The sequence below is a fragment of the Trichoderma asperellum genome, chromosome 2 (genome assembly GCF_020647865.1).
Source record: "Trichoderma asperellum chromosome 2, complete sequence".
NCBI lineage: Eukaryota > Fungi > Ascomycota > Sordariomycetes > Hypocreales > Hypocreaceae > Trichoderma > Trichoderma asperellum.
In genome coordinates this window covers 2,086,539-2,098,185 of record NC_089416.1, presented here as the reverse complement: position 1 = coordinate 2,098,185, position 11,647 = coordinate 2,086,539, and the positions used below count along the sequence as shown (strand labels likewise).

Here is an 11,647-nt window from a genome sequence, read left to right as displayed (position 1 = left end):
AAAGTCTACTGCATTATGTCAGTTTCATGTTGCAATACTCTGGATTATTCATTTCATCACGTTTAATACAATTGTAGAAATCACCGGTCAAGGACATGATCGCCGTACTTCGGAATAATAAACAATCTGTATTTGTCTTGGTCAGACAGCGCTAAATAGGAGTCACTATAAAAAGTAAAAAACAACTGGCGAATTTCCCTTCTGAGCAGCCGTGCCGCTAGAGCCTATTCCTCTATAAAAGTCTATCCATCTATTCATGCTTCTTAGTCATGACGATGCGTGTCTCGCAGTTCGTCAAAATAGCACTTTTGGAGACGAGGTATTGTGTCGTAGATTCAATTCCAGATCCAGTCTAGAAAAGAGGATGCAAAAAGGGGGAGGGATAACCCCCAAGCGTAAAAGGGGAGGATTTCATATCTCATGTAGCAAAGTCATTAATTCATTCAGTCGCTGGACTTGTGCATGGAGCCAGTGATGTAGTTCTCAGTGCCAAGTGCATTGATAGTCTCAATGTCTTCCTCAGACAAGTCAAAGTCAAAGCTCTGGAGGTTGCTCTCGATTCGAGATGGGGTCAAGCTCTTGGGCAAGACAACATTTCCTCGAGCAGCATTCCAGTTGAGGAGAATCTGAGCGGGAGTTTTGCCATACTTCTTGGCAATGGCGTTGATAGTAGGATCTTCGAGCTTGTTGCCCCGAGCAAGTGGGGAGTAAGCTTCGATCTTGATACCATACTTATCGCAGAGATCAACCAGAGCCTCGCGCTGGCAGAAAGGATGAACTTCCACCTGGTTGACGGCAGGTACCACACGTGCGTTCTCGATGAGGTTCTCAATATGAGCAGCGCCGAAGTTGGAGACACCAATGGACTTGACCTTGCCAAGTCGCTGAGCTGTCTCCAGAGCACGCCAGCTTTCCAGACGCTTCTGCTCATCTTCAGCGGGAGAGTGGATCAGATACAGGTCCAAGTAGTCAAGGCCCATCTTATCGAGGGAAGCGCAAAGTGCGTTGAATGTGGCTTCATAGCCGTGATCAGAGTCCCATAGCTTAGAGCAGATAAAGATTTCTTCACGGGGTGTGCCAGTCTTCTCCATCCAACGACGGATTGCACGACCGCAAGCTTCCTCGTTGGCATATCGAGCAGCAGAGTCAATATGGCGGTATCCAGCATCGAGGGCAGCCGTGATAGCATCCTCAGTCTCCTGACCGTTGGGGGCTTTGTATACACCAAGAGCAACTTGGGGGATGGCATTACCATCGTTGAGAATAATAGAAGCAACCGAAGAAATAGAGCTGCTGTGGGATCGAGTTTTGTAAAGAGTCTTCTTGAGGCTGGAGCGGCGCTCAGGAGAGGTCTCGGGTGTGATTGCAATAGGGGCCATTGTGGTTGAGGGCTTGAGAAGCTGTAAGGAAATACTGTTGTGTGTCTTATGGGTATAGGAAGTCAAGCAGATGAAGTGAGCGCCGCTTCCTGAAGCGGTAGATTGTGGATAAATGATTTTGAGATATCGTGTAAGTCTGTGGAGTGGTGGATGTTGATAATGGAGAACAACAATGGGTTTGCGGGGGGTTGACGGCTGCTTAAATATTTGGAAATCCAAGTCCTGGGGGCTCCCAATCTGCCACTTCTTCGCTCGTTTCTGTACGGAGAAAGTTCATCCCTTCAGCCTGCCATGGATATGAGATGCCGTCTCATTCGGCATAGTACATTGCGCTCTGTGTGATTCTATCGGCGCCTTGGCACTCACAGAGGTACATGCAACGTATCTTCCTCTTCATAACACCGCCTCTGTCAACTCAGCACAGCGGTGGAGTCGAACGGGCCCCTGAAGCAATACCTACCATCCATGAATCGGCCCATACAAAATGAGACTGAGCGGCGCCAAGATTGTCTGGAGATATGGAGTATGAGTGGACATCTGGTGGAGAGGGCATGATAACACAAATGCGGCATTTTGTCAGAATCTCCAGTGTTTTCTTCTCGCGTCTCCAGCAGCTGTGAGACACAAAATTATGAGAGTCTCCAAAGCCTTGCGAGATGCATGAGCCCAAGGCGTTATGACGACGGCAGTGGAGGCAGCGACAGCTGGGCTATGGGTCTTGCCAGGCCAAAGTGACGGACCAGCTCATCTGTGAGAGCTTTAGCGAGAGAGTCACGGTTTCGTTTCCATCGCTCTCGCGGAAGAGATGAATCCATGAAGCTTGCGGAGTTTCTCGTTCCACTTCGCGGAGAGAGCGACCTGGACAGCAAATCAGCGTCTTGTTTGTGCTGCCCACGGGGAAGATTCCACTGGCAAGCTGCGCGGAGCACCAGCAGAAGCAGCGCGCGGAATAGCTTCAGCCTTTTCTTATTCTCGCCCACATCGAGTGGAGCACCGCCTGTGATTTTAATGGAGCAGCATCAGTTCATTCAGCGCCTCTGTCCGAGGTGAGGCGAGTTCAAGAGTTGCTTTTGTTTAATCTTCAGGGGAAGATGGCCGAGCCTTTGATCCGCACAACTAATCTGGCAAGATCTCGACGGTGAGAGGCGATACTAAATGAAAATTTTTCTCCTATTTTACTGTATTAGCCCTACACGCATTGTTGTCTCTTTCCATGGGAAAGAAGGTGCAGTGGTGGTGGTGGCTGATAGCTGACACGTCAAAATACATCTGCGAACCGTACAGTATACGACGGCAGCAGCCACATACATACATACATACAAGGTGCAGATTCACCGCTGGGACAGAAGGATCGGCAGTACCAGCTTCAACCTGCAGCATGTACCGTCGCTGAGTCCCATGTGTCCCACCACCGACGTAATTTGTCCCACTATCGAGGCATTGTGTACTGCAAAGATCGGCAGCTGGAAGCTCCTGCCCAGCATCCCGCCAAGCCAGCAGCGCTTTCCCACGAGGGAACAGCTACAGATGGATGCGATTCCTCTAACCGAGTATGGCTACTGCCAGAGCACAAAGCGCCTCGCCTGTGGCTGCCGTTCCGCGTCGGCTCAGCCAAGCCGGAGCCCGGCCGCCCAGCGTTCCAGGGCCCCGGCTGGCGTCAAGTGCCTAATATTGACAGTCTACAGTGTACGCCGCATAGAATCTGCCAACCCCATCTTCAATGGACCTTTCTCCCTCCCTTTTTGTTATCGTTCTGTACATTCGGACACAGCACAATGATTTCTCAGTATTGTACCGTCGACGTTTCCTGCATAAGGATCCTCACCACCACCATGGCGGCGTCGAAGATCGAACTCTTCTGACGTCATATTCCCGCCAAATGTCACCGGCTCTAGCTGCGTAAGACCCCTGAAATGGGGCTGACCTCTGAGCTTGTCCAATTCGGATTGGTGATAACATTCGATTTTGAACTCCATTCTCCTATGTACTGATATGGAGACTGAAGCATTGATATGGATACTGACCTAGGAGTTTGTGGAGTACTTACAGGCATGTATCAAGTAAGTGATACGAGTAGTACCTGTCCAGGAGGCCTACAAAGTCCGTGCTCGTACAACAGAAAAGGTACAAGCACATGCAATTTCTTCACCCTCACCATATCTGTATCTTGCAGTTGGTCCGTCCCTTGGTATACCAGGTACTTCGACGCACCTTGTCTCTTTTCAATAGCGGCTGCGTCATGCTGCAGGACCCTTACTCCTTAATACTGATACCACCTAACCAATCGAATAATGGCTATTGCCACGGCATAAGTACTATACATAGCTTTCACTTAGAATTGTTGAGTATGAGATACACAATACTTGTAGAAATAACGGGTATAGTCTGGAGGTCTGACTCGCGGGTACAAAGGTCGGAGACATTGGGTGGGTCAATATACGTTGTTTATATATACTACTAATGGTAATGCTCTGCTTCCATTGCCCACTATTATACTCGCTTGCAAAACGCTACAAGAAACTGCTTCTTTAGTGGGCACTGCCATTTCCACCCCCAGATTCATATCCCCAGATCAGCAATGAAGCCAATGAGACTAATTATTTATTCTATTCAAGCCATCAAGCAGACTCTGGTGAGGAACCAAGATGAAGCAATCGTTAGTATTCTGCGGAATATATAATCGGAAGCAGTTCAAAAACACGCCATGGATCGGCAGTAAATCTCTCAGGGACTTTTACGATGAAAATTTTCCTCCCTCCCTTGTTCGATCCAAGCCATAATTAGGTTGGCCTACAAAGTATCCCGTAATGCTTGAGCATAGCCCATTATGCCGCCGTCAGGTTGATCTTGTGCATGAATCGGGAATATGATCGGCAACAACAACTGGACCTGTGTCCTTGCTCACTTTTTTGGACGCCTTGGCAACCACTTGTTTGATCCCTGATATCATCTTGATTGGATAAAATGCATAGCTCTGCAAGCCCTAGCACTTGCTTCTGCGCAGGGGGGGGGCAAAGAGCCGCGCGCAAAAGGCTCCCTATGCGGATAGATACAGCGGAACTTTCTGCCTCGGTGTAACTACCCACATACATAACAGCGCTAATCTTTTACCAAAAGCTGACTGGATACAGTCGGCAACCTTGTTGTATCATATCGGTACGGAGTACACTATTCGTGTAATTTGCTGTCTTGGTGAATCTAACAGGCCACAGTTCTAATCTGGTATAGAGAACGAGGATGAACTCGGTATTTGCAACCCGAGATGCATATGATACCAGACTTTTTTTTTCTTGCTAAGAAGCCTATCATATTCCTTTTATGGCAGCATAATCTTAAAACGCCATGTGTCACACCTAGTTCGATCTGATTTACAGCCAACCTCACTAGTTTCATGTTTGAAGGAAAGCTCTTCGAGCTCTAATGATGGAGCCTTGTTTCTTATTACTGTATTATATGTATACTTGAAAGGTTACAATGCGTAGAAATGTGCACTACAGTACTTAATACTGTACTGCACTGTTGGCTTCCTATTTCGCGAATACGGAAGGGGACGGCAACCTGATGCCCTTGCAGTACAAACATCTCATTCCGAAAATATGCTGCTACCTATTCCCCCGTAGTGAGCGAGAATATCAGCCAAGTAAGTGGCTATTTCAGGAACTGGCATAATTGCTGTCTCCACAGGTGCGTCAGAGCGGATTTCATAAATATTTCTCATCGGGCGATTCTCTTGAATCGGCGATGATTGAAACGCCGAAATCACACCGCTTGCTTCAGCTCCACCACTACGATATCTGTGGGTTCTCTAGGCAGCTGAGACAAATATCCAGCGGTTGAAAGACTCCCCGTTTGAGGAGAAATGATAACACCGGCGACTAAAATGCGGATTTCCTTGCTGAATCCGCTTTTCTTTTTCTCCTTCTCTCACGTACTGCAAAGGAAACTTGAGCTGGTTGTAATCGCTGACAATACCGGCCAATAAATTTACTTTCTTGATTGAGATTTATACATTTGTTGGAAAAGATTTGTCTGAGTTCACTTCATATCAAAGCTTTGTATTTCCTTTAATCCGGTTACAGCCATTTCCTCTTGTTAAATGTCTATATCTGAATGAACCCCCCCTGGTTGTGGCACCGCGGCAACCAAGCTTAAGCGCGCCCACCCCTAACAGCCTTACGATCTGATCTTGCAGCGCTATAAATCTCACGATAGTTGTCATGTGGCATGTTGCAGGGCCAATTCGGGCATGGATTCTCTATCGACTGGGGACCCAGATTGCTCTACCCCACACGAATCGGACCTCACAAAAGACTGCACCAAACCAACAAATTCATGGCCATCTTGAAAGATTTATTAATCAAAGAGAGCAGACTCAAGAAATTAACAGAAGCAGCTACATTTAGGTAGTCTTTCCACCCTTAGTTGCGACCGCAACTACAGGAATTTGGGACGATTAACCGCCTAGGCTCCACCGTCTTTTACAAGGATCGGTCGCTACCTCTTCCTGCGACGATTCAGAACACCGCCCTACTTCAATTAATTTGGTGACGATGTGCTCAATGGCGACGCCTCTCTATGGTGAAGTGGGGGGGGGGGGGGGGGGCAGCATCCGCAACGAAACTGCGAGCAGGAGAAGGCGTCCAAGACACAAACGCAAAGGGGGTGTCATTCTCTTGCAGCGAAATTACATGAAAATATTAGTTTAATACAGATATTGCATCATTATCAGCATCATCAACAGCACTAACAACAAGTAGTAGCAGCTTCACCGATCCCGGCATGCGCTCTCACATCTCATACTACATACAAACAACCACATCATGCTCCTCTACTTCCCATCATTAAACCGCCACAAAAAAGGAATACTGACTCGAGCTGCAAATAGCATGCGTCGTATCAATTAAGATTGAATAGGTATTGTTTGCTTAAACTAAAATCTCTTCTCCTGTTGACGCTTAGCATATGTGTTTTGGCAGCCTCGATGATCAAGGCTAGAAGTAGTAGAGCTATTGAAGATATTCTCTTTCTAAAATTACCATTACAAACTCCAACTGTCCCGTTACCCTAGGAATCGGTGTGGTCATGAAAGTAGCATTCTATAGCTAGGTGTGTGTGTGTGTGAACAATGGTGCAAACAGCTCCCTCTTATAACCCCTAGATACACTGTTGTTATCTTGCTACACTTGGATGGATATTGATAATAAAATTCATGAAGCAGGCATACATAATAGCCTAGATTGGTGGGTTCTTCCATGTCACCACCATTCAGTGCTTCGAGTAGTCGGAGGTTTATCACTGCTCTTCGTGGCAGTGTCAGGCTGTCTTCTTGAATAGCTCCGACGTGATCCCTAATCCTTTGGAGCCAGCATGATGACATATTCTCGCGTACTGTGCCCAAACAGCAGCATGTCTTTGTCCCTCAACTCGAGATACCTACTGCTAGGGATCTTTTCGTCATTCAAGATAGTTCCATTGGCGCTCTCTAAATCAATCACATACGGCTTTACTTTGCCGATTTTGTCGCCATATTCATTTCGTTTCTCGGTGTAGCGGAACTGAATGACAGCGTGCTGTTTGCTGAGACTCGGATGCTCCGCGAGGAGGTCAACCACAGCCATCTCTCGTCCTATTAGCCAGCAGCTCCTTGCACTCAATTCTATAGTGTCGATGATATCTCCGCCTTTGAATACAAAAAGCTTCCAGTGATCACTCGGCGGTGGTTTTCGTGCTTCTCCCGGCTCGTGATACTTGAGCACGATTGACGTGCCGTCTGCCTGGGCAACCGAGTTGGACAAGGCCGCTAGCCGGCCTGTGTTTCCCATATTAGGCTTCTCCTTGGGCTTCTCAGGGTCGCCGTCTCCCTGTGCTGTGCCCGCAAAAGAATCTGCCTGTGAGGGCAGTGGTCCCGATCTTCTGACAGGAGGGCCATCCTGACGCCGAGCTAATGCGCGGCTGTCGCGCTCAGAGTCGTCATCGCCGGAGCGATTGTGCCGTGGACGCCGACGGCTCTCTCTTTCTTCGGGGGAACGTCTAGATCTTCTTTCACGGTCGCCACTTCGGTCCCGATCTCTATCACGTCTTCTTTCTCGGTCCCTGTCACGGCTACGATGTCTCCGAGAAGAGTCGTCCGGCGTTCGAGATCTTCGTCGGTCGCGCCGCCTTTGTCTTTCTCGGCTATTGTCACGGTCGCGGCGAGGTGCTTGTTTCTGTTAGCTTCCATGTCCCTTGATGTCTGAAGCCATGCTCACAATCATCATGTCTATCGCGATGTCGGTGCGACGAGCTATGGGAGCTACGGTCTTCCTTTGAAGCCATAACTGCTGATGCGAACTTCTTGAGTCGTATGGGAATGCAGTAGAATTGAATGAACGGGAGTAGCCAAGAAGAAGGAAAGTAGTTTGAGAAGTGAAAAAGTTCTGTTTGGGGTTAAAAAATCCAATGTGAATGTCGAGGTTTGAAGAATTGGGAGGTTGTAAGAAGCAGAGCAAGTGCCTGTTGAAAATGGAAGCTGCGTCACGCGTATCGATAGCAGTTGCAAGGATCACAGCGAGCGCCACAACGCTATAGCGCCATGCTATTGCTGCATAGGTACATGTACCTGAGTCAAAGCACGAGATAATGCAGACCATTCTGCATATATCGTGGAAATTATTATTATAGATCTGCCACTGATGAATATATCAATAAGATGGCTGCGAGTACTCTGCATGTCAGACTAATCTGACATAGGCAGATATGAAGATAGGTACGAGATGTTCAGCTTTAGAGTGCATTACTCCTACTACTACATCAGCCATCTACCGGTTTGCCCTCGATATCAATCTCAATAATCTTCCTCACAGCCTCGTCGACGCCTTTCGCAATCACCGTCGGCTTCAATCCAACCGCACCGCTCAGTCCATCGATCCAGCCAAGATCGGGATTTCGATTGACCCAAGCACTCCTCCAGCCCGCAGCCCTCGCGCCCAGAGCGTCGAAAGGATTCGAAGACACCAACCACAATCTATCCACCTGTGACTCCATACCCGCCACTTTGGCGAAGTGCTCATACGTCCGTCGGTCAGGCTTAAACACTCTTATAGGGTCAACACTAACGACGCGGGACGTTGGTAGGACAGAGCTAGATCTAGCTAGTGATGGGGATGTGCGTAGCGACGATGCGATCATAGATTCAGTGCCATTGGAGAAGACATAGGCTTCCACTGCGGGAGTCTTGGCAATGAGGGCGAGACCTGCCTCAACCTCGGGAAATGCGTCTAGGCCATTGTAGGCGTTCATTACTTTATCCTCTTCATCTGGTGACAGCTCCTCGCCGGCTTCTGCGGCAGCATGCCGGAATGACCATCGCGTTAACTCGCCAAACGATTGGTACATGCCTTGGCGGGAACATTAATTTGTACTCTATATTACAGCGGAGCAGGGCAGGGAAACTACTCACCCATGCTATTAATCCGCCAAGAATACTCCAATTGGTAGCGCCGGGCCTGCGTCGCAACGATCTTGGCTTTTTCATCTCCGAACAGTTTAGTCAGCTCTTTCACAATGGAGTCGGTGGACAGGATAGTCCCGTATAGGTCAAATGCAATGGTGGTTGGAGCCATGCTTTCAGCTGTCCAGGGTAAAGAACTAATAAGTGAAGCCGATGAGTCAGGCGGCAACCAGTTAGCTTGCAGGCTGCAAGATGCGACTCGGCAAGGGACTCAACTACCGGAATACAGACGATAAAGCTCGAGGGAATTCTGCAAGATTCTACGACAGGAGTAGCATCACTGTTTTATGGAAGTCACCGTAATGTGTTTAAAACGATATATCCTATCAGGTATGATACCTATATAGACTGCCTATCCTCGGTAATCAAGCATGTTCTGTAGAACTATTATCCGCAACCCCTCAATCTAGAAAGTGTACATTCCCCAATCCGGCCACCAGCCGCCCAATCACATCGTCACTCTACGTTAGCCGAACAAGAGCGCTCAGCATCTCGCATAGCCGATTGCCGGTCGATCCGATCTATCTGAGCAATCGTTTCATTGCATTTAAACGAGACAATGCTTGACGAGGAAAGCCTCAACTACCCACTCTTTCGAGACTGTCTCTCCACCACGATACTCCAGCCCGCAACGCCCGCGCCGGAGCCGAAGCGTAGGAGGCGAGCCAAGGCGGGGCCGACGTCACCGGCGCCGGTCGCGGATCCGGAGCGGGACGCCCAGGAACTCGCCGACTTCATCGACTACCTGGCCGACGGCATCTTTCAGAACCTTCCGCAGGATTTACAGGAACTGGACTACCGCTCATGGAGAGAGTCCGAAGCGCTACAGACGCAGTATTCCCTGCCCCTAACGGAGGATAGCCTGTCAGAGCTCGTCTTGCCGACTTCCATCTGCGAGACGCTCGTCACGTATAATCTTATTTCCCCAGACCTGTCTCAGATTTCAAATCTCCCATGTACCCCTGAGGCATTCCTGCTCCCCATTCTCACATCATATCTCACTCCCCTCATCGAGCCACCGCCGGCTACGGCATCGACTCGCACAGACGCCTGCGAGATTTGTGAGCGTTCTTGGATCCCCTTATCATATCATCACCTCATTCCTCGCTTTGTGCACGATAAAGCCGTCAAGCGCGGATGGCACCGCAAAGAGGATTTGCAAAACGTGGCGTGGCTGTGTGGCGCATGTCACAGATTCGTACACCGCTTTAAGAATCATGAAGATTTGGCGAGATATTATTACACGGTTGAGCTTTTATTAGAGGAAGAGGAGGTTAGAAAGTTTGCGGAGTGGGTTGGGAAGTTACGCTGGAAGGGTGGTAAGACGAGGAGTAGAAAGCATTAGAAGTACCTAGCCAAGAGCTATAACTTACGAGAGTGCTCTGTGTCGCGTGTATCCTGTAGGCACGAAGGTTGAATGTGAAGATGGGCTCTATTGTGTATGTGAGGGCATCAGTTTTACTTTGATCCGTGAATTTTTGTATAAACTCTTGGTGAAAAATCGTAACAGTATTTCTCATAAGATAGATATGCTGATTGACAAGAGAAAAAGGAGACATGAATCGTAAATAATAGCCGAATTAGAAATCCCCTTGCTGGTTTGACTTTTGTGACATATGATCTCGCTCGTCAGCCAGTTTGATGTAGTCACCGCTCCTCCTGTATTCGGTTACAGTGACGTCTTTCGTCACCAATACGCCTGCACTCGACTTGCGCTTTTTACTCCCGTCACCGGAAAAGGTACTGCCGCCTATCGTTTCCAAGGCGATCTGGCCACTCGCCTTGCCGTTTTCACTATCTCCTTTTACTTGAGGTCCTGATTTATCTCGCTGTCTCTTATTCCAGAATGAGTAGAGCGTCGGGGCATTGACCACAAAAGCAGCCGTCAAGAGTTCGGTGCTCGCCCAAGTTGTACGGTTGACCTGGCTAGTTGAGTTATGGGAATTAATGGGCAGTCGGATGATGGTGATGAGGATGATGAATATCCCGAGCGTGAAGAGTATAATCAGCTGGGCTTTTCGACTCGTCGGCGCTTTAAGCTTGAAAATGACTGGAAGCGGTAGAATAATCAACATGAAGTCGGTTACAATGTTGAGGACACCGAGCGCAATCAGTTGGACCTGAGCCTCTGCACAAGGACCTATGCTAACAGTTAGAGAGGCAAAAAGGGGGGTACTATCGTAAAGGAAAAGCTTTAACCATACCTGGAGCAGGGAGAACCTGCCAGTAGAGGTAAAAGGGCTTGCACTCAGCAAAGGTCAAAACCTGGACGGTTGTATATGTAAGAAAGAATACAGCAAGATACGCCCGAATTAGCCATTTCTCGTAAGGTAGATCCTGAATGAGTCGTTGATAGAGATCTAGAAGTACGAGCTTCTGCAACCAAAGACTGCAATCACGCCCCTTGAGTGTTAGATCCTCATTTCGCTAGATGTACTTTATGCAAAGGAAACTCCATGGGGCATACTGACTAAGAGTTGTAGAAGACTCGGTTCGTGATGGTCAATTTGCTGCCGATCTCCCGCTGATAGATCTCAGTAGGAGTAAAGTGATGATTTGCGCGCTGGGCAGCCGTCATGTTGTTAGTGCCCCAAATTAACACAACGTGAATCATGCCGAGCCTTATGAGGGCACAGGCGCAAGCTGCCATTGTGAGATAGTCGCCCCTGTTGAAGGACTGTCGCACATATTTCCTCCCCCAAAGTCTGAGGGCCATGATGAGGAGGGCCAGCCAGGAGAAGAGCCAGTGGATAAGAAGCGTGGGATCCATGGCTGCGTC

The 11,647-nt window shown here is 48.6% G+C and overlaps 5 protein-coding genes across 5 annotated transcripts; 1 reads left to right on the top strand and 4 right to left on the bottom strand.

Moving 5' to 3' along the window:
- Positions 1 to 443: 443 nt before the first annotated feature.
- TrAFT101_003005 (uncharacterized protein) lies at positions 444 to 1,379 on the bottom strand (the record flags this gene model as incomplete). The annotated part of the gene is made up of 1 exon (XM_024905006.2): positions 444 to 1,379. One exon carries the CDS (start codon positions 1,377 to 1,379, stop codon positions 444 to 446), a length of 936 nt encoding a protein of 311 aa, XP_024764131.2.
- Positions 1,380 to 6,254: 4,875 nt separating this feature from the next.
- On the bottom strand, positions 6,255 to 7,882 carry TrAFT101_003004 (uncharacterized protein). Its single transcript, XM_024899487.2, has 2 exons — positions 7,628 to 7,882; positions 6,255 to 7,578 (listed from the first exon to the last, which is right to left on the bottom strand). The coding sequence occupies exons 1-2, from the start codon at positions 7,692 to 7,694 to the stop codon at positions 6,728 to 6,730; spliced, it is 918 nt and encodes a 305-aa protein (XP_024764129.2). The 5' UTR covers positions 7,695 to 7,882; the 3' UTR covers positions 6,255 to 6,727.
- A 138-nt stretch (positions 7,883 to 8,020) lies between these two features.
- TrAFT101_003003 (uncharacterized protein) lies at positions 8,021 to 9,155 on the bottom strand. The gene is made up of 2 exons (XM_024902357.2): positions 8,818 to 9,155; positions 8,021 to 8,755 (listed from the first exon to the last, which is right to left on the bottom strand). Exons 1-2 carry the CDS (start codon positions 8,978 to 8,980, stop codon positions 8,169 to 8,171), a joined length of 750 nt encoding a protein of 249 aa, XP_024764128.1. The 5' UTR covers positions 8,981 to 9,155; the 3' UTR covers positions 8,021 to 8,168.
- TrAFT101_003002 (uncharacterized protein) lies at positions 9,029 to 10,447 on the top strand. Its single transcript, XM_024907648.2, has one exon. It carries the CDS (start codon positions 9,428 to 9,430, stop codon positions 10,211 to 10,213), a length of 786 nt encoding a protein of 261 aa, XP_024764127.1. The 5' UTR covers positions 9,029 to 9,427; the 3' UTR covers positions 10,214 to 10,447.
- On the bottom strand, positions 9,901 to 11,638 carry TrAFT101_003001 (uncharacterized protein; the record flags this gene model as incomplete). The annotated part of the gene is made up of 3 exons (XM_024910525.2): positions 9,901 to 11,008; positions 11,073 to 11,257; positions 11,340 to 11,638. The coding sequence occupies 3 exons, from the start codon at positions 11,636 to 11,638 to the stop codon at positions 10,449 to 10,451; spliced, it is 1,044 nt and encodes a 347-aa protein (XP_024764126.2). The 3' UTR covers positions 9,901 to 10,448.
- Positions 11,639 to 11,647: the final 9 nt, after the last annotated feature.